The 22,271-nt window shown below is 35.9% G+C and overlaps 1 protein-coding gene across 12 annotated transcripts in view; it reads right to left on the reverse strand.

Moving 5' to 3' along the window:
- The window catches only part of GTDC1 (glycosyltransferase like domain containing 1), a 361,227-nt gene that overhangs the window by 170,273 nt on the left and 168,683 nt on the right, over positions 1-22,271 (reverse strand). For all 12 annotated transcript variants that reach the window (XM_074335850.1, XM_074335867.1, XM_074335834.1 and 9 more), the window contains 2 exons: positions 15,873-16,040; positions 12,311-12,484 (listed from right to left, as the gene is read on the reverse strand). In XM_074335850.1, coding sequence (XP_074191951.1) covers positions 12,311-12,484; positions 15,873-16,040 — 342 coding nt within the window. The remainder of the gene's footprint in view (positions 1-12,310; positions 12,485-15,872; positions 16,041-22,271) is intronic.

A 22,271-nucleotide genomic window follows, 5' to 3' on the forward strand; every position in this document is an offset into this window, starting at 1 on the left:
CTTGGGAGTTAACCCCACCTACTCACAAGTGAAAAGCAATTAAAGATCTTCTTTAACAGGACAATATACACAACACAAGAGTCACCTTTGGAGCACACGCAGAGGAGAAGAATGAAGTAGTGCAAGTTAAATATAAAGGACACATACTACATAAAATAACCCAACAAGAACTAAGAACTCTAGGGGATCTAACTAATACATCGAAGCAAACACAGAGAGTCAGCCAGAATGGGGAAACAAAGAAATATGTCCCAAATAAAAGAACAGAAAAAACCTCCAGAAATGGAACCAAATGAAACAGAGGTAACCAACCTATCAGAGACGGAGTTCAGAAAACTGATGATAAGAATGTTTAAGGAGCTTAGAGACGACATAAAGAAGGATAGAGAAATCTTAATGAACAACCAGTTAGAACTAAAGAACACAATTACCAAAATAAAGAACTCACTTGAAGGAATTAACAGCAGGTTAGATGAAGCAGAGGATCGAATCAGCGACTTAGAAGACAAGTTAGCAGAGATCACCCAAACGGAACAACAGAAAGAAGAAAAGAATTAAGAAAACAATGAAGATGGTTTAAGAGACCTCTGGGATAACATCAAGCGCAACAACATGCGCATCATAGGAATACCAGAAGGTGAAGAGAGGAAGCAAGGGATCGAGAACATATTTGAAGTAATAATGTCCGAAAACTTCCCTAACCTGATGAAGGAAGCCAACATACAAGCCCAGGAAGTGCAGAGAGTTCTAACCAGGATAAACCCAAACAGGTCCACACCAAGACACATTATAGTTTAAATGGCAAAGGCTAAAGACAAAGAGAGAATCCTAAAAGCAGCAAGAGAAAGACAGAGGGTTACATACAAGGGAACTCCCACAAGACTATCAAATGACTTTTCTACAGAAACATTGAAGGCCAGGAGGGAGTGGCAGGAGATACTCAAAGTGATGGAAAACAAAGGCCTACAACCTAGATTGCTTTATTCAGCAAGGCTATCATTTAAAGTTGATGGAGAGACAAAGAGCTTCCCAGAAAAGAATAAGCTAAAGGAATTTATTACCACCAAGCCAGCATTGCAAGAAATACTAAAAGGACTTCTGTAAATAGAAGAAAGATGAAAACAATCTAACTACAAATTTAAAAATGGCAATAACTATGTACCTATCAATAATCACTTTAAATGTAAATGGATTAAATGCTCCAATCAAGAGACATAGGGTGGCTGAGTGGGTAAGAAAGCAAGACCCTTGTATATGCTGTATACAAGAGACTCACCTCAGATCAAAAGACACACACAGGCTGAAAGTGAAGGGTTGGAGTAAGATATTTCATGCAGATGGAAATGAGAAAAAAGCTGGAGCTGCAATACTTATATCTGACAAAATAGACTTTAAAATGAAGCACATATTAAAAGACAAAGATGGGCACTATATAATAATAAAGGGATCGATCCGACAAGAGGACATAACCCTAGTAAACATCTATGCACCCAACATAGGAGCACCTAAATATATAAAACAGATATTGACTGACATAAAGACAGAGATCAACTGTAACACTATCATAAAAGGGGACTTCAACACACCTCTGACAACAAGAGACAGGTCTTCCAGACAGAAAATCAATATGGAAACAACAGCCTTCAATGACACATTGGACCACTTGGATTTAATCGATATTTTCAGAGCATTTCACCCCAAAGCTGCAGAATACATGTTCTTCTCAAGCGCACATGGAACATTTTCCAAGATAGACCATATGTTAGGCCACAAAACAAGTCTTGATAAATCTAAGAAAATTGAAATCATACCAATTGTCTTCTCTGACCACAGTGCTATGAAATTAGAAATGAACTACAGGAAAAAAACTGGAAGACACACAAATTCATGGAGGCTGAATAACATGTTACTAAATAATGAATGGGTCAACCAGGAGATCAAGGAAGAAATCAAAAGATATCTTGAGACAAAAGAAAATGAAAACACGACAACCCAAAATCTATAGGATGCCGTGAAAGCAGTCCTAAGAGGGAAATTCAAAGCATTGCAGACCTACCTACAGAAACAAGAACAATCACAAATCAACAGTTTATCTTCACACTTAAGGGATCTGGAAAAAGAACAGCAAAATAAGCCCAAAGGGAGTATAAGGAAGGCGATAATAAAGATCAGAGCAGAAATAAATGAAATAGAAACCAGAAAAACAATACAAAAGATCAATGAATCCAAGAGTTGGTTCTTAGAGAAGATAAACAAAATCGACAAACCTTTAGCCAGACTCATTAAAAAAAAGAGAGAGAAGACCCAAATTAATAAAATCAGAAATGAAAGAGGAGAAGTGACAACAGACACCACAGAAATACAAAAAAATTTAAGAAATCACTATGAGCAATGATACGCCAACAAATGTGACAATCTGGAAGAAATTGACAATTTTCTAGAGGCATACAACCTTCCAAGGCTAACTCGAGAAGAAACAGAAAACCTGAATAGACTGATTACCACCAGGGAAATTGAATCAGTAATCAACAATCTCCCAACAAACAAAAGCCCTGGACCAGATGGCTTTACAGGTGAATTTTACAAAATGTTCAAAAAAGAATTATCACCTATTCTCCTCAAGCTTTTCCAAAAAATCCAGAAGGAGGGAAGGCTCCCAAACACTTTTTACAAAGCCACTATCACCCTGATCCCCAAATCAGACAAAGACACCACAAAAAAGAAAGCTACAGGCCGATATCTCTAATGAACATAGATGCAAAAATCCTCAACAAAGTATTAGCAAACAGAGTTCAGCAATACATTAAAAAGATCATACACCATGATCAAATGGGATTCATCGCTGGTATGCAAGGGTGGTTCAACATCTGCAAATCAATTAATGTGATACACCACATTAACAAAATGAAAAATAAAAATCACATGATCATATCAATAGATGCAGAAAAAGCATTTGATGAAATCCAGCAGCGATTTATGGTAAAAACCCTTAAGAAAGTGGGAATAGAGGGATCATATCTCAACATAATAAAGGCCATATATGATAAACCCACAGCTAACATCATACTCAATGGGGAAAAGCTAAAGCCATTCCCCTTAAGATCAGGAACAAGGCAAGGTTGCCCACTATCTCCACTTCTATTCAACATAATGCTGGAAGTTCTAGCCACAGCCATCAGACAAGAAAAAGAAATAATAGGTATCCAAATCGGTAAGGAGGAAGTAAAATTGTCATTATATGCAGATGACATGATACTATATATAGAGAACCCTAAAGACTCCACCAAGAAACTATTAAAGCTGATAGATGAATTTAGTAAAGTAGCAGGATACAAAATGCCTATGTGACCATTTAATCTATGACAATGGAAGCAAGAATGTACGGTGGGGTAAAGACAGTCTATTCAATAAATGGTGCTGGGAAACCTGGACAGACACGTGCAAAAAAAATGAAGCTGGACCACCTCCTTACACCATATACAAAAATGAATTCAAAATGGATGAAAGACTTAAATGTAAGATCTGAAACCATAAAATTCCTAGAAGAAAATATAGGAAGAAACTTCACAGACATTACCCGGAGTAAGATTTTTACTGCTATATCCCCTCGTGCGAGGGAAGTAAGAGAAAAAATAAACATGTGGGATTACATCAAACTAAAAAGCTTTTTCACAGCAAAGGAAACCATCAATAAAACAAAAAGGGATCCTACTGAATGGGAAAAGATATTTGCCAATGATATATCTGATAAGGGGTTAATATCACAAATTTATAACAAACTCACTCAACTCAACTCCAAAAAAACAAACAACCCAATTGAAAAATGGGCAGAGGACATGAAGAGACATTTTTCTAAAAAGGACATACAGATGGCAAACAGACATATGAAAAAATGCTCAAACTCACTAATCATTAGAGAAATGCAAATAAAAACCACAATGAGATACCACCTCACCCCAGTCAAAATGGCTATCATCAATAAATCAACAAACAACAAGTGTTGGCGTGGATGTGGAGAAAAGGGAACCCTTGTGCACTGTTGGTGGGATTGCAGATTGATGCAGCCACTATGGAAAGCAGTATGGAAGTATCTCAAAAATCTGAAAATGGAACTACCTTATGATCCAGCAATTCCACTCCTAGGTATCTATCCGGAGAAATCCAAAACTCTAATTCAAAAAACTTTATGCACTCCTATGTTTATTGCAGCACTATTCACAATAGCCAAGATATGGAAACAACCAAAATGCCCATCGGTAGACGACTGCATTAAGAAACTGTGGTACATTTATACAATGGAGTATTACGCAGCCATAAAGAAGAAAGAAATCTTACCATTTGCAACAAAATGGATGGACCTAGAGAACATTATGTTAAATGAAATAAGTCAGACAGAGAAAGACAAATACCATATGATCTCACTTATATGTGAAATCTAAAGAAAAGAATAAGTGAATGAACTAATCAGAAACAGTTTTGGAGACAGAGGAAAAACTGAGGGTTGCTAGATTGGAGGGGAGGTGGGGATAAGAGGGGAAGTGAGGGGATTAGAAAACAGTCAGTAACCACAAGATGGCCACGGGGTTTTGAAAATTAATTTGGGGAATGTAATCAATAATGTTGTAAAGATTTTGTAGGGTATCCGATGGACACTTGTCTCATTAGGGAGATCACCTCAGGGATAATGTAGATGCCTTATCTCTGCATTGTACACCTGAAGCTGAAGCTGAACAATAATGAATGTCAATTACAAGTTTGTGTGTGTGTATGTGTGTGTGTGTGTGTGTGTGTGTATGTATGTACTTACAAGAAGCAGAGTACAGCATTAGGAATAGAGACAGTGGAAATGTAATAGCTCTGTGCGATGTCAGAGGGATAGTGGATGGGGGGAGGGGGGTTCACATAGTGTGAGGGATATAAAAGATAAACGTCTAGTATTACTTTGTCTTGTGCACCTGAAACTAATAATTAATTAATTAATTAATTAATAACATAAAGGTGATTTCTTCATAATGAGTGGTGTTTAACATTGGAATGATTTATCAAAAGGTTTTCTTTTATAGTACAATGATTTTTGTAATTTTTTTAAATGGCATGCAAAGGAAACATATTTTTGCATTCATTTTGAAGCACCAAAATAATCATTAGCAAATATGGGTATGTTTGAATTTGTAAAAGCAAAACAAAACTTTTCTTCTTCTGTTTCAGGCCTAGATTAATATTCAAAATGACAGTACCCACTTACCCACTTTATGATTTCACAGAACATAGGCAGTAGTTTACTAATATGTCTAACACTAACAGGTTCTCAAAATATCTGAGAAATATGACCACATGTGGTAAGAAGATTAAGGTGTTTTCTGGCAACCCCCGTCAAAAGCAGAACTTGACTGCAGAAAACAAAGTTTTCGGTGGGGAGCCATGGGGGCTGCCTTCTGTCCTATCAATCCACAAATTCTCAAATTACAAATCTGCTGTTGTTTTCTAACACATCTGCTTTGCAAGTAAAATAGTGTTTTCTTTAATAAGAATTCTTCAAAAAGCCCTTAGGCTCCTAGCCTTTGTTTGTGCAGCCTGAGAGTTTTCATTTAAAGTGTTCACACTGTTTTTAAAAATCCCCATTTTTGTTTCTAAAATAGGGAGGCAAAATCCATAAGCCTCTGTTATGGCTTCACATGTGAGCTACATGGAAAAGATGGAGAGAAGCGTGCAGAGAAATTCTGAAGTTTTCAATAAAGGAGATTACTCCAAATGACCAACATGGTTTTATTCCCTCCTTTGCTGTCAAAAATGTAGGAAGGAGGGAAGCATAGATGCTTTGTATTAATAAAATAATCCCTATTCCTGGGATGTGTAATCCCCTATGAAACTCCAAAAAAACAAACAAGGTAGAATCCGCTCTTGTTTACTCTGTGGCACCTCTGACAATCCAGTATTGTGGAAAATAGGAACAGAGAGGGAAATGATCCCAGAAATGCATGAAGTTCTTTCCGAATGACCACAGCAAGATTGATACCTGATGTCCTGTATGGTGACTGAGTGGACCTGAAGCCCAGAGAAAGCACATATTTCTCAGGCTAAAGTATACGTGCTTCAATTTGCTCCAAGTCCAAACTTAAACTCCTAAGGATATAGCATCCATTCACCCCCTCCTTAAAAAAATAAATAAAGGGATAAATTCCTCAGGTCTCTATTGGAAACACATACATTTGATCTTACATCAATTATGAGTAAATATAATGAAAAAATTAAAACTCTTTTATTTCAAAATATAATGGAACTGAGAGGGAAGGCAAGTGACAAATACATATAAGTATCAGGCCGTGAGAACCTGAGTGTCTATCTGTCGTCACCTTTAATACAACTCAATGTGATTTGAAGCAGATGACATCCATTTTGATACTCCTTGCTCATGCCTCCCAATTGCAATTTGCTTTAGAAGACGTGATCCTTTTCAAAGATAAGATAACTCACTATATTTCTACAGTATATATTCTTATGTGGTCTAATTTGTTGGAAGCACGGATAATCCAGTTATATGAAAATCATGGATACTCAGGACCAAATCCTGTAGAGGAGACATTGTCAGAAAGCAAGTTGCAAATTCCTCAGATGCTCTGATTTCATAAGATGGAGACTTGCACAAAGGTCTGGAAATACAAAATTCCCTAGTTTTACCTGGCCTTGCCTTTATGACAGTTACATGATTTATAGTAGGCTGCAGGACTGCTCCTTTTTCCCCTCCATCCCGCACCCATAGCAGCACAGAGTTCTGTGTGAAATATGCCTCCTTGAAATGCACAGTAAAATTTCCTTAATTTTCAATCTAATCTATATTCTTTAACATAGACTAGCCTTCCCTTGCAATATGTCCTAGTTTTGAGTCTCATATTTTTGAGATCATATTTATCTTCTGATAAGCTACGGGCTGAATATTTGTATTCCTTCAAAACTCATATGTTGAAATCCTAACTCCCAATGTGATGGCATTAGGAGGTGGGGCCTTAGGGAGGTGATGAAGTCATGAGGGTGGAGCCCTCAAGAATGGAATTAGTGCCCTTATAAAAGAGACCCCAGCGTGCTCCCAGCCCCTCCCATCAGGTGAGGACACAGCGAGAAGACAACCATCTATGAACCAGGAAGCAGGCCTTCATCAGACACTGAATCTGCCAGAGCCTTGATCTTAGACTTCCAGACGCCAGAACTGTGAGAATAACTTTCTGTTGTGGATTAGCCACCCAGTCTATAGTATTCTGTCACAGCAGCCCAAACAGGCTAAGACATCATATTAATATGGCAAAATCTGTTTGTTGACCACCGATCATCTGGCAGGCCTGGATGCCTTCAGTACCGAAGGAGCTGGTGTATATACCCCAGCAGCAAAGAAAGGTTTGGTCCACGAAAAGGATCCAGTCAGGGGGCTCTCAGAAAGATAGCTATTGAAATGTTCCCTGGTCACATAAGCTTAAAGACAGTACAAGTGTATGAGAAAGGGTTTAGATGTTTATTGTCTTCCACTAGGTGAATGTGGCTCACGGACAGGCCCTGGTGTAGGGCATGACGTTTACCTTCGTCTGCTGTCATTTATAATTTCTGCGAAAACTGGGTTATGCATTTCCCTATATTCTTGAACAGAATTTATGGGCTACCATTTACTCTCTCTTAATAAAATCACAGTCATCCTTTTGATGTACAAGCTGTACAATCAAGGAGAAATGTCTGCAGGGGATCTTCAATGTGCAGAGTTGCCTGCCCTGGCATAGCATGGCTCCAGGCGGCTATGCTTTTTCACTTCTCATATATTTTTTAATAGTTTATCTCTCTCCTCCCTTGTTGTCAAGCTGTCAGTCACCTGTCACTTTTTACTGCTGTCAGTGAGCCTGCCTTTATCGCACCCCCAATTTGATGCTGTTAATCGGCTGTCAGCTGAAAAATCAGATAATCAAGACCTCTGAAATTGCATTTACAATAAGTGGTGTGCTGAGCACTGGATGGAGATTTTGAGATATGAGTTCCAGTTCCTGTTCTGTCTTTACCTTAGCTGTGTGATTACCAGAAGACACTGAACTTCTCTGAGCCTGTGCTTTCATCCATAAAGTGAGGAGCAGAATGTGTGTGTGTGTGTGTGTGTGAGAGAGAGAGAGAGAGAGAGAGAGAGAGAGAGAGAGAGAGATTTTATTCAGACTTGAATCCTAAGTTTTTATGGCTATCAAAAAGAACATATGAAACTTTTCTGTCAGTTAATAGAATGCAGGGTGGGGTATCACTTACCCTTTAATTATAAAATTCAAGCCTGTGTTTCAGTCATCACTGTATTTAAACTCAATCTTCTGAATTCACTACTGTCTCCTTAAAATGCTTTTCCCTTTGTTCCACTGGATAATTCTCTCGTTGTTGATGTGCTGATTCTTTTATCTTTTATTTTAATTTCAATCCTGGGCTCTTCCTCTACTAATGCCTTCAGTATTAAGAATGCCAAAGGCCAGCCAAATTTTAAAGGTCCGGTTAACAATAAGAAACCAGCAACAAGCCTGAGAAGCAGCAACCTATACATCCTAGAAGCCAACTGAAGAATATATCATAGTGTGTCTGCTGATATGTTAAGAAGAGGACTAATAATTGACCACAGGATACAGGCATGGAAGTCATAGGTGACCTTGACAAAACAATTTCAGTGAAATAGCTTTAAGAGAGAACAGTAGGAATGAAACTGGAAACAAGTGCAAACAACTCTTTCAAGGAATTTTGCTCCTAAGAAAAAGAAAGAAGTGATACAGTAGCCAAAAGGAGAAGTGGAATCAAGAGAGAATTTTTTTTTAACAAATAAAATTTTATAAACAACCAAAATTAACTCATATACAAAATAAAAAGAATTTGTTAACTGAGAAAAAAGAGAGAATTTTTTTAAAGATGTAAAACAAATAGCATTTTTTATGCTAATAGGAATGATCCAGAAGAGGAAAACTGACCATGCAGCACAGAGAAGGAAAAATTGCTAGAACAATAAATAGTCTTTAGGTATGCGAGAAGGATGGGCTCTGGCAAGAAGCGGAGATAAGGAAGAGCCTTAGACGGAAGCAAGGTCAGTCTACCCACAGTAGCAGGTGTGAAGGTGGAGATTGTGCACCGAAGCACCAACTGGGTAGATGTGGTGGCGGCAGCACTTAGAAATTCTCATCTGAGTGCTTCTATTTTCTCAGTCATGACCCAAGAATGAAGGTAGAAGACTTGGTATTGGAAGTTTATAAAGAAAGAACAATGCATAATTAGTTATCTAGAAGTGGGGAACTGTGATATGTGTGTCGTGAATTCAGAGTAGACTAATAAGTATGGCTGGGCAGTCTCTCCTAATCCAGTATGAAGGAAAAGGAGCAAAAGGTTTGAAGGTGTATGCAACAGAGTAAGTATGATGATAGAATATGGAAATTAAGCTGGAGAAAGAAGGAGGGAAATCAGGGCAAGAGAAAAATGCAAGTTAGGAGTTGGCTCAATCAGTGGATGGCAGGTACTAGTGAGGCCAAAAGACTGAGTCAGGGTGATAAAGAGAATAAATAAATGAACCTCTTTATTTACATGAGGCTGCTCCTTTGGCAGAGCGCATGTCTATTTTCACGTGTTGATTAAGACAGGGCAGAGAGGAAGACAGTCCTTTCTATTGAAGTAGCAATAAATGTGGTAGGTTATAAAACAATGGAGGTGGAGGTTTTAGTAAGATGAATTCAACCTTATTGGGGGTCTATTATGTGCCAGGCACTGTATTTGTTTTGGCACTTGGCACGCATTAATTCATTTAGTTACTACATCATGCCAATGAGGTGATAAGATAAATATAATCAAAATAGATAAATAAATAAATGCATACATACATACATACATACATACATACATACATACATACATAAATTAGACCTAAGCTCAGGGTCATTCCATTTACACAGGTCACAGTGCTCGGAAGTGGGGATCAAGAGTCAAACACATACATTTGTGACTACAGTGTTTAAGAGCTTTCCCATCCCCAAATGTTTAATACCTGTAATTAAATACTTTCAAGTGAATATTCTTTCTACTGTTGTTCTGGTCTTTGAGATGGAGGCAATAGGGGGGTGAGGAGGACATTAGGTAACAGCATGTGTCCCAAGTCCAATATTACTCAGTTCCCATGTGGCAGACAGCTATCAACTTTATAGAGCCAAATATAGTTTTGTTGAAATATGGCTTTTCCCTTCCCTGATTAATACCCATTATATTATATTATATGTTATGATAACACATGGTAGTAATAATTTAATTGTATCTTCTGCTTTGTTTTTACTTAAATTCACTTTTGCCATGACCATATCATATTTGTATAAGGGAGAAAGATATAAGTATTCAAAAATTGCTTTTTTTTAAATCACCTTGGTTATTTTGTATTTTTCAACATTTCAACAAAATAATACTCTTTTAAGACTGCAGGCATTAGAATGATTGTCATTCATGCAAATAATCACTTACTTACACTATATGAGTTTAGGTTGGATAAAGCAAATTGCCATTTGAAAATAATTCAAATAACACTCTGGGCTAAGACCTTGGTTATGAATGTTATCTTGGACACAATATTTCTTAACCTTCTTCCATTTAGCTAGTTGTATTTATGGTAATACAGTCCAAATTAATAAACTATTCAATTGCCACAGGTATATTAAACATATGATGTTGGAGTAATATATGCAAATGAACTTAAAACATTATTTATTTGGAATTATATAGCAGCAATAATTAAGATGTGCTATAACCATCTATTTGCCTTAAAGATGTGTATTTTCACTATATATTATGAGAAAAGCTTAAAAACATGTCATAAAATAAGGTTCATATTTTTAAAATATGATCTAAAGTATAAACTTGTTCGATCTAATCATGGATCTAAAGGTTCATAACAACTATATTTTCAGAAGTTGAGATTCTCTCATCATACATAAGAAAATTGTCTTTATACAAATACATCTTATATATACATAAACATATATACCTGAAAATCAATTGTTATCTCAGTTTCACTTAGCTTGATAGTTTTCAAATCTGCAAATATCATTAAATGTTTTACAAATGACATATAGTGACAGGAAGCTGGGACGGTAAAAACAAAGTTGAATCAAAATTCATAGGGTCTAAACTTTAATCCAGTCTGTAACAATAACCAGCAGTGTGAGTGAAAGCCAGTCTCTGCTTCTCTAGGCCTGTTTTCTGAACTCTGTAAAGTAAGGATTGGGCAAGGTAGTCTCACTTAAATTTTATGACTCACTAACTTGATTTGGTATTAGGCAAATTTTTCTTCAAGGAAATATTAACTAGTAAGATACTCAAATTACTCAGCGGTAGGGGTGTGGATTAGGACAACTGTCCCCACAGCAAAATGGGGCCGAACTCAGTAAGTCCAGAACACAGAGAAGAATGCTGACCTCCAGCGTAACACGTTCGAACATTAAATTGTTTCCTGCCTTCATTTCAAGGATGGGGAAGAAACAGCTGTCCCTGAACTCTTTTTAAGGACATAGTCAGTTACAAAACAGCAGCATCCCCAGCTAGTATGAATTCCACTGAAGTAAACTTACTATTCACAAGGGAGAAATATTCCTGGTGGTAGTAAAAACAATTTTGCTAGGTTTAATCAAAAGTGAAAAGGAATTCTAGAATGTTCCCTTTGAGCCACATCATCCGTTGCTAATTCAGGGTGGGCCCAGCAACAAGGGTAATAAAAAATGTCCTTAGTAACCGAGAAAGAGAAATAGCAATTAAGTGCATTTGTGACCCAGTATAGAGGACCTAACTCTTTATTAAGATAATAGAGATAATTTTTTTAAAAATGGAAGAAAGAAAAAGATAGAAAATAGCATGGGAAATGAAAGTTAACCCAAGCAGTGAAATGTAACACTGATTTACTTAAAACTGTTATTCTAATACATATAAACCAATAGGTATAAACTAAATGCAAAGACTAAGAATATGTTTGACGATAACTTCTTTAATAAAACAACAAATAAAGAAACAAAACAGTAAGTGTTAAAAGCCAAAATAGCTTGCTTTGGCAAACAAATAAATAAGGGAAAATAAAGGAAGATCTCAGTATCAGAACTAACCATTCAGTGATAGGTTGGACAAATGATTATTTAAAATCTTTGCAAATCCCAGCATAGGGAAATAGAACTTGATTCTCTAATTAACGATGTTTATGCTGAGAAGTTAAAATTGCTAAGATGAACACCAATCTCTATACATTTGGGACATAATTTGACACAATATTGAAAATAGAGTCAAACATACTGACCTGCTCACATCAGGAAACCTTAAGGGAAAGTAAATAACTTGGCACTTGGGTCTGATGATGCTTTCCAGGTCCTTGGGTCTGTGATCAGGAATCAGCTTCATAAATTTTCCAATATTAGTGAGAAATGACTCCATATTAAAAACCGAGTTGAATACCACCACATCAGCTACCAGGCTGAAAGAAGAAAAGATGAATGCAAATGATGAGCCCACATCATTCAGTTATTTGTTATAAGCCTAAGACCTTCATATTAATCAGAGTTTGTACTCTACCTGGGCTTTGAAAGAACTCTCCACTTCCATAAGTAGTCATAAAAATGCCTTTAGTGGATAAGTTAGTCTCATTAGTATCATACCATGGGAAGTTAGATTGTTGACATCAGGGAGGAAAGGCAGAGGAGGAATTACACGATTTCATAGGATTCTGAGGCTTCACTCCAAAGTCTAATTCTCCACAATGCCAGGAACTTTCTATATTGTCAACAACAATAAGTACAGTGAGAACTTTTTCTTTGTGGCCTAACCACCCATGTTGTATTTCTATGTCAGTGATGGATAGTGTTTGGTACCATACCACTGAGAACAGAACGTATGCCACACTTCTCACTACCTTCAAGGAGACTCATTCAGATAAAGCAATTTCATACTAGGGCATACCTTCAAAATACGTGATTGAAGTCTATTTCTTGTTTTAACCCTTGCTTGAAAAAACTGTTAAGTTTTTAAAAAATTCTGGGGCAATACAGGAGGGATTATATGGCATCTCTACAAATAACTTATTTCACTATTATGGTATATTTGGAGTATTCAGAGAAGTAGAAGGAATTGGTGGAAATGGATTCGGAAATCCTTATCACTAGGGCCTACTGAGTACATAAAGGAATGTATTATAAAGAACCACAACACCATTGACCTTCAGAATTAAAATAAATATAATATTGGCTATTGCTTTTGATGAAAATACTTTGTTCCTCTTTACAGTATCTTTTTAAATAAAAATAATAAAAAATACAAATGTATCATAAGTACATGAGCAGTTTCAGAATTGCCTATAACATTTTTTTTGGAAACCAATGAACACAAAGATAATCATGGGTGAGCTGGGTAAAATCTGAATATGTAGTATGTTTCCTTTATGAGTCAAAAAACTAATTTAATAAATCATTGCTTTGATTTTTTTAAATGGCCCTCTTTGCTTTAAGCAATGATTCAGTGTCTCAGTATCACTGGATCTCAATAAAACGCATACAAATGTATACAAGATCCGATAGAAAAAAGTTTTATTTCACCTTAAAAATGATAGATCAAGAAAACTGAAAAGATATGTAAGTCCATAATACTGCAAAATACAAATGAATAAGCAGAGCTTATAGAGTAAGAATGCATGCCATACCAAATCCTCAGTTTAGTTTAATTCATATTTACTGGGACCGCCAAAGTTCTTATTATTAATGCATAGTGGAATGAAAAATCAACAAAAGAAATGTTGACCTTCAACTCCTATGCCTCCCCCATAAAATTACTTTTCCGTACAAGTATTTTTTTAGTTGTGACCTAGTGTAAATTTGGGGGTAAGGGTGATTACAACATGGATACGACAAAAGAATGTCACAGAAGTGCTGACACAACACCAAGCAATAAGGAAGCCAATATCATAATATACCAAAAGTTGAGGGATGTTTTACAGCTAGTCTGTTTTCACCATATGTCACATATTGTAATAGCGACCCACAGGTCATAATATATAGTTCGACATGTGTTCATAAGTCAGAGGGTTAGTGAAACCTCTATTTAAGGTGAGTGCTTATGTCACTCATCTCTACGGTCCTTAACTGCCACACAGTCAAGAAAGAAATTTGACAGTGCCAACAAAAGCAGAAGTCAGCAAGAAAACTAAAGAAACATTTGAGGAAGCAGGAGTCATACTTTTCAGAGAATCTGAACAGAACCACTTTTTGACACTCTTATTTTTCCTCTGGACAACTATGAAGCTTTTTTTTTGTTTTTCTCATTAACAAGCCAACCAATGATCAATTCTACTTCTTTCTCTGCAAGCTTGTCTATCAGTTTACCCTCTTGAGAAGAGCAATGCTGAAAAATCATGTACTAGTTTTTATAGTCTCATTCCCTATGAGCAAAAACAATCTTTTATGAAAGAGAGAGATGAGGGGCAGTAAGCTAATTTTTTTTTACATATCTGTCCTCACAGGGCATGCAACCCAACTACTTACATTCTTAAAAATGCAGTCTATGCTAAATTAAAGATCCAAGATAGTTTACAGAAATATTCTTTTTCATGCATTTCCTTCCTGATATGAGTGAGTGTAACTTCCATTAACTTTAAAGCCACCCATAAAGGGAAAAATAGGCTTAATTTTTTTTTCCCCAGTTATTTCTCAAGGGTAATAAACACACACTATCTGAGGAAAAGAATGATGCTAATTCAAGAAATCAAAAGAATATTACAAATGTTTTCCATATTGATAAAGCACAAAATGATTTTATTTTTGTTTTTAAAACATATTTCCCTTCTCTGTTTCAATATAAAATAAAGTATTTTAATTTTATTATGAAATTTTAAAACGGTTGTTTTTTTATGAGACATTTGACGTGAAGCAGTTCCACTCTATTTTGATAGCACTGCTACTTCACAATTGAAGCAGCTTGTAAAAATTATTGCAGGAAAACATTTACAAAATGCTCAAAACACAGAAGTATTACCATATAGCTGCTTTTCTATGTCAACTAAACTATGGGATATACTTGCAAGAGTTGAGAGTCTATTTAAACGCATCATCGATTCCAATAGCTGATAACTATTTTAAAAGGTGAGTAAAAAGTACCCAATCACAGCCAAACTGATTCCATTTGATGGTTGCAGTTATGTGAATAGGATCCAACAGCAAAGCCGTTTCAGAGTTGTTATTAACTTCTTTCATTAACTAAGCTTCAGAAGATATACTTTGTTGAAGTAACAATAGAGAAGAACCATCACCTTTGAAATGTCATGGTATTTTAAAGCTGTGCAATTTCAGAAGACTCAATGAGGGAAAAAAAAAACTACCTAAAGATTCATTTTTCCATAGTTTTCTCTTACAAACAATAAAAAAAGGACAAAAACCCCTTGCTCCATTATGCCTTATTTTTTGTTTATGCCTCTGAAAATTTCTATTTTGGTTTTAGCTGGATATACTGAAAGTGGTTACCAAATAAGAGCTGACTAAGTGCCCTTTCCAAACAATAGATCATACAATCAAAGGGTGAAAAGGTTCCTGTCAACACTTTGATTCCATTTTGAATGTTATAGAAAAGTTTGACAATTAGTGCAACATATAATTAGATTGTTACATATATGTATTTTATAAAAGGATTAGCTGTGATATATACCTATATATACTGCAGAGGCACAAGTAATTACTTCCAAGGAAGGTATATTTAAACATTTGTACCTACTTTAAGGTGTTTTTAAATAAGTGTACAGGTCTCCACATTTAAAAGCTAACAACCATTTATAAAGAAAAAGGTAGCAAAGGACTAAATATAATGATACAATCTATACCTACCATGAGAGAATTTGGTTGTATCCATATTGGAAATCCCTCTCCTTACATTTCTTGACAGGATATACCAATTGGTTCTCGTGGAAGTACAGAATCTTTTTCAATTTCCCAAGGTCAGACCGAAGGGCAACCAGTTCAGTCAGGTTAAGCACAGAGCTTGCAAAGAGGATCCTAGGAAATAAGGAAATTAGGGTTTACTGTCCTGAGGAAGCTTGAAGGGGTCACCCTTTGCCCTTCTCTCCTCTTCCGTCCTCTTCCTCCAGAAAAACATATCCCCTATAGGGACACATCAATAGTTAAGACTTAATACCATGTAGCAGCCTTCTAAGTTTTGATCTCTTAAAAAGCAGCTGCTATGAACTATAAAAGCCCTGAATCTCATTGGTCTGCTCAGCTCACTTACTGAGATGCACACACACACAGAAAAAAACAGCTGGATGGATTTTATTGAAAAAGGCAAGAAAAGCTCTACCTGAAGGACAAATGGAACAAAGATAAGGCTGACTGGGGAATACTTTGCTTGCCAGTTTCATTACGCTTTACTTCTTTATGCAATCAACTACTGAAATTCAATATACAAGCAGGAATGGCACATGTTCATGTTACGACATAAACCCTTTTGATTTACGCAATAGTCTTAACTTAGTGTGGTCTTTTTCTCTTGGCATGTTTTCTCACCATCCCTCCCCACTTTTTTAACTATTCTGAAATATTTCTGTTTTGTGTTTTTTAATGTTTTCTTCTACGCTACTGGACTGCTAATGGCACCAGATATACAATCTGCAAAACCTTATATAAAACATAAATATATAAAACAAAAAACGAAGAAAGCCTGATTTCATTTCTTTGGGATGCAGGGGAGGAAACTGAATGCTTCACCTCTCCATGTTTATAAATGTAACTGTTAATTCGCTTATTCCACAAACATCTACTAAATGCCTATGTGCCAGGGTCTAACAGGAAAAACAGAAAAGAACAAGAAAGCCCACCAGGATGCATGATGCCTGTAATAATGATATACACAAAATATCAAAGGAACAAACAGAGAGGAGGAGTAAGTGGAACTACCTGGAAATGTTTCACTAATGAGGTGCCTACCACATATGGACACAAAAGAGGGATAAACTACAGTCTCTAAGCAGCTGAGTACATTTAGATGGCACCATTTTGATGGAATGCCACCTTTATAACATAATGTAGCATCACTTGACCCTTACAGCTTTAATTCCCATTCTAAAAAATGAGGTTCAAGAAGGTTAAGCGTTTTTTCTCGAATCACACAAGCAAGGACTCCTATTCTTGGTCATCTAAGCCCGAACTGCTTTCCATTATGCCAGGGACATGAATTGGTTTTGGACAACTTACATTGCAAATGTATTTTTCTGTACTTAATAAATACAAAATATCATCCTTGTTATTACCATGATTACGATTACTATAAATTCTCACTCGCTGACAAGCCAAATGGCTAACTTCAGGTGTTTATATGATCTGCGGTACTAGCCTTTCACATAAGAAGAATGATTACATAATAACTGCATAGATCACAAATAGGAATTCAAGTGTCTTCTTCATGGGCTAAAAAAGGCATGTAAGACCAAAAGCAATGATCTCTCTTTTAAACTCACATTGCTGCATTAATGTTATAGTTTATTACTCTAAAGTAAAAAAATATTACCAAGGAGATGCATTTATTTACTTTTCTATTTGTACCCAACTGAAGCAGATAGAAAAATTATGGTCAGAAAATGTCCTATTTTAAGCAAAAATATTCCCACCACCACTACCAGATATAAGACTTTCTAGAACTTAGATTGCAAGTTCTGAAATATGAAGATACTTGCTTATCTGCAAATCTTATCCTTAGAAGAAAGAACAAGAAAACATTAATCTGTCAATTGATATTTTCCTCAAAAGAAAATGGATGGCAGCACGTGGGTCTACTTACTGGGTAATTCTCCCTCCTCTCCTTCTATCCCCACCCCCAACATATACACTATTGCAAGCAATGACTCATTCCTCATCATTAAGGCCTGAGCAAGCTCATTGTTTTTCACATACAAGGCAGAAAAAGTCATAAAATGGAGCCCCTATGTTACTTATTAATTGCAAAGAAAAAAATGGTACCTTTATAATGGAGAAATCTGGTAGACATTAACTTATCCAAGTGATCAAACTTCATATGATCAATAATGGGACAAAGTGATGTCATGTATTTCTCAATGTGACACACTGAGCAAGATACAAATCACCTATGTAGGATTCCCAGCAAAAATGCCTGATCTGAATTTGGTCAAAACAACTGGGCTGGCTCCAAGGTCAATGTCATAAAAGAAAGAAAAAATTAGATTAAAGGAAAATGAAGAGACCCCCAAAACAAAATGTCACACTAGATACTAGTTGGGGGAAAAAATAGCTATAAAGTACATTATAGGAACAATAGGGAAACTCTGAATATGGGCTGAATATAGATTGTAAATTTTTATCAATCTTAAATTTCTTAAGTGTAATAATTTTATGGGCTTTATATAGGAGAATACCTTCATTCTTAGGAGACATGTTGAATTATTTACACGTGAAGAGTCATGATGTCTGCAACTAATTCTTAAATAATTCAGTCAAAAGGCTACTAATAACAACAAATATTCATATGTCTATATTTACACAAGAAATAAAAAATGTGCAAAATATTAAGAATTGATTAATTAAATGGTATATTGTAATTCATTGATCTAGTCTTGTAGAACTTTGTTAAGTTATACATAATTTGAGGGGAATACGCATAAAATGGCATTAAGTAAGAGGGAAAACTATGCTGCATTCCATAAACCATCAAGCCATCATATATGTACTTCTACTCATAATCCAAATGTTAATTTCCTACGTGAGAATTATCCTCAGGGTGGACCGTCTGTAGCAAACGTTTAACCAAGGCGAGCCCTTCACTCTACTCCTACCACTCACCTCTCCATATCCTACCTACCAGCTGATCTATAATCAAGGACTCCAAACCTAAAGTTTAGATTTCCAAATAAAACCTCCCAAATGAAAGAATGCAATATATTCAGAAGTGAAATGGCACTAATTTTCACTATATTAACCGTTGGGGACTGCCCACACCAACACTTCCTTCAGTTTGTTCAATCATTAATAGGAAATTCATTGTATTTTTATTACTAATCTTGAAATATTAATAGTCCTCATACTTCTGAACTGTGGAAATTATTTCTATCACTAGTAAAACATTTCTCTGTGTCTTCACTTGTAAAATGGTAGTTAAATTGGACAATAAGCAACTCCTCAAATAGTTCAATGACACCCAAAAATAAGTAATGAATACGCCCACAAAAGGAATGCAGGTCTGATTTATAGGCAATTTCTATTTTTCCACCTTCCATCAGGGGAAAAAAAAAGTTTCTAATAATACAATGAATGACATCATTCAATCAGTAGCTAATCCCTAGGCTCCCAGTGTTCATCTTGCCTCAGGTGTGATTTAAGCAATAAATCCTAACAAGGTAAGCTTTATCATCCCACACTGTGTGTCTGGCAGGAAAGGCCACAAGGTGATAGCAAAAACCACTAGGAACAAGATAATTCCTGACAGCTGCTGCTGGAGTACAAGTTAAATTGAACAGTTTATCTCAGCATGAAGATGTTATAAGGTTTTACGTTTAATATTTTTAAATTAACATAAAACCCAGAGAAAGCAGTTGGGCAATCTTTCACAAACACGACATACTACAATCACTGTATAAGCTGGATTAGTACTTATTACCATGCTACTACAGAATTAAGCTGTTTTTAGACGGCCAAAGAGCTTTAAATTGCAACTTTTGTCTCTGTAAGAGAAACCTGTATTTAAAATGTCTGCTAAATTCAAATTAACGTCTACATCGTTAACTTACCATCTTACCAAAAGCATAAGTAAGCTGTTATTATGATAGTCTAACCAAAACAGCTCTGTCCTGCAAGCATATTAACACCTTCCTATGTATTGGGGATTGTATCCATAAGCACATTTCCATTGCTTGCAATGCACAGTATATCTGTAATTTGAGTCATCTTGGGTTAAAAAATATAAAATAATTCAACCCAGTGAAATTCAAGATTAGAGATTTTATTCTTTTCTTGCTCCGTTTGAATAAACTAGTTGCTTTCCTTTCACCCTGCTCTCCTAATATGTAAAAAGGGAGGCTGACACACACTCAGGCACTGTAGGAGTGTGGTCACTATTTCCTAGAAGCACACTTTTATATCGTAAATGGTGTGGAAAGGCAGTGAAATGAGAAACAGAGGACAGGCATGCAGTATTCCAACCACCACTACGTCCAATCTAGAAATTTTCCTTCATGGACTAGGTTATCTCATTCTTGCTCCCTTAAATCTTTTCAGTAGCCCCCTACCCACCCACCAACAACCATTTATCACAAATCAGGGATACAGTACACAATTTAACACAGATACTAGTTGGGCTTTTATTCGGACTTAAACCATGCCTTGCAGGGTTTCAGGAGGTCTTAGACAAATGAGTCAATTCCATTCTTCCAGCTGTCACTTTGCTCAGTACCTCAACTCCCATCTAGATGCATATGCCTCAGCCTCATCACCAAAGTCCTTCTTCTTTGGTTGCCTATCTTGAGTTCCTGTTCCTTGATAGCTGCTCTCCAGGATTCTCGATTCTGTACTTTCTGGGATATAGTATTTTTATGATGAGGGACATGTCCTATACCTGTACTGTTGAAGATAGTAGTGACTGGCCACATATGGCTATCGAGCACTTGAAATGTAGCTAGTGCAACTGAGGAACTAAATTTTAAATTTACTTACATTTGATTAACGTAAGCGTAAATTAAGTAGCCATAGAGTAAAGGCTACTGTGTGGAAAGCACAACTCTGGGTGGACCAGCTTTCTTTAACCCAACATTGTACCCATGGTACCTGAATACATGTCCTCACTTAATTGATTTTCTTGCACAGGTCCCTGATCTACTTCTGAAAACCTAATTTCTAGTTACTCAGGACTAGCTGTGTTTCACCTACCAGGCTCTCCAATTCTGGAATGGCACTATTTCTTTTTTCCGTTTGCTAACTAGATAATACATGTTCATTACAGAAATGTTTTAAGTACAAAAAATATAAAGTAAGAGACTATCACCCACTACCACCCCAAAAAGAGATAGCCACTATTTGCATTCCAATGATCATTTAGCCCATATATGTTGAGCATAATTATTTGCAAGGTACTAGGCTAAATGATGAACATAAAATGGAAAACAAAGTAGCTGAGGCAAGAAGAAAATCGGCAGGTTGAGGAACTAAATAAAGACCAAGGAGGCTGGAGCAATTTGTTCAATGAGAAAATAGCCAGAAAAGAGGCTGAGGAAATCAGTGGGCCTTTGTAAGTCATGCAAATAATTTTGGATTTTATGGTAAGAACAATGGGTAGAGACTGAAGGATTTTAGGTAGGGAAAATACAAAATTATATATGTATCTTGAGTATAATTACTTTTTTTCTTTTTCCTTTGTAATATACATACCTGTATAGTTTTATTTTTTGCTTTCAACACTTAACATGTTGTATTCGTATGTTAAAACCATTTCTAAAACATGACTTTTAATAGATTGAATAACATATGCCATAACATCCCCAACTGGGACATGCTTTTTATATTCATATATCTATAAATAAGCTTTAAGTTTTTCATTGTATAATCTCTTGTATTTCTATTACATTTGTGCATGTATTTCATGAGATTGTTTTATTTTTTTTTTTTAATCAGAAACTTTACTCTCACTAGCATATGGAAAAAAGACTTTGTAAGGAATCATTTTGGAAGAAGGAGGGACAGTAAGGAGAGGAGGAAAGAAATGGTGGTGGCTTGGACTAGGGTGACACACTGGAGCTGATGAGCAGTGGTCTGACTGTGTGAGCGGGGAACATTGTCAGGGTTCGCTGATGAAGTAGATATGAGAAGTGAAAAAGAGCAGTGCTACCTTTTCCTTCACTGTTTCACTTCCAAAGTGTGTAGATAGTGTTTCAATGTAACAGGAGCTCAATAATACATACAGGCATAAATGAAAATTACTCCCAAACGTTTCAAAAGTCTTCAGCTTAAATACATATATATATATTTTTTTAATTTGTAAAATCTGTGAAGAAAGATAACTGAGTTCTAATAGTCATTAAGCATTGATATACAAAATTCATTTTAACGCAATATGCTTTAGTTGTCAGCTACTTCATCTTAATTAGAACATTTTTACTACACATTGAAATGCTATGGATTTTCAAAAACCCTCAAGAACACTGAATAACATTGTTTCCATTTGCTAAAACAATTAAAAACACAAGATTAAAGTCTTATCTAAAAGAAAAGGAAATGTAGTCATTTAATTTC

The sequence above is a fragment of the Rhinolophus sinicus genome, linkage group LG01, assembly GCF_036562045.2.
Source record: "Rhinolophus sinicus isolate RSC01 linkage group LG01, ASM3656204v1, whole genome shotgun sequence".
Classification (NCBI taxonomy): Eukaryota; Metazoa; Chordata; class Mammalia; order Chiroptera; family Rhinolophidae; genus Rhinolophus; species Rhinolophus sinicus.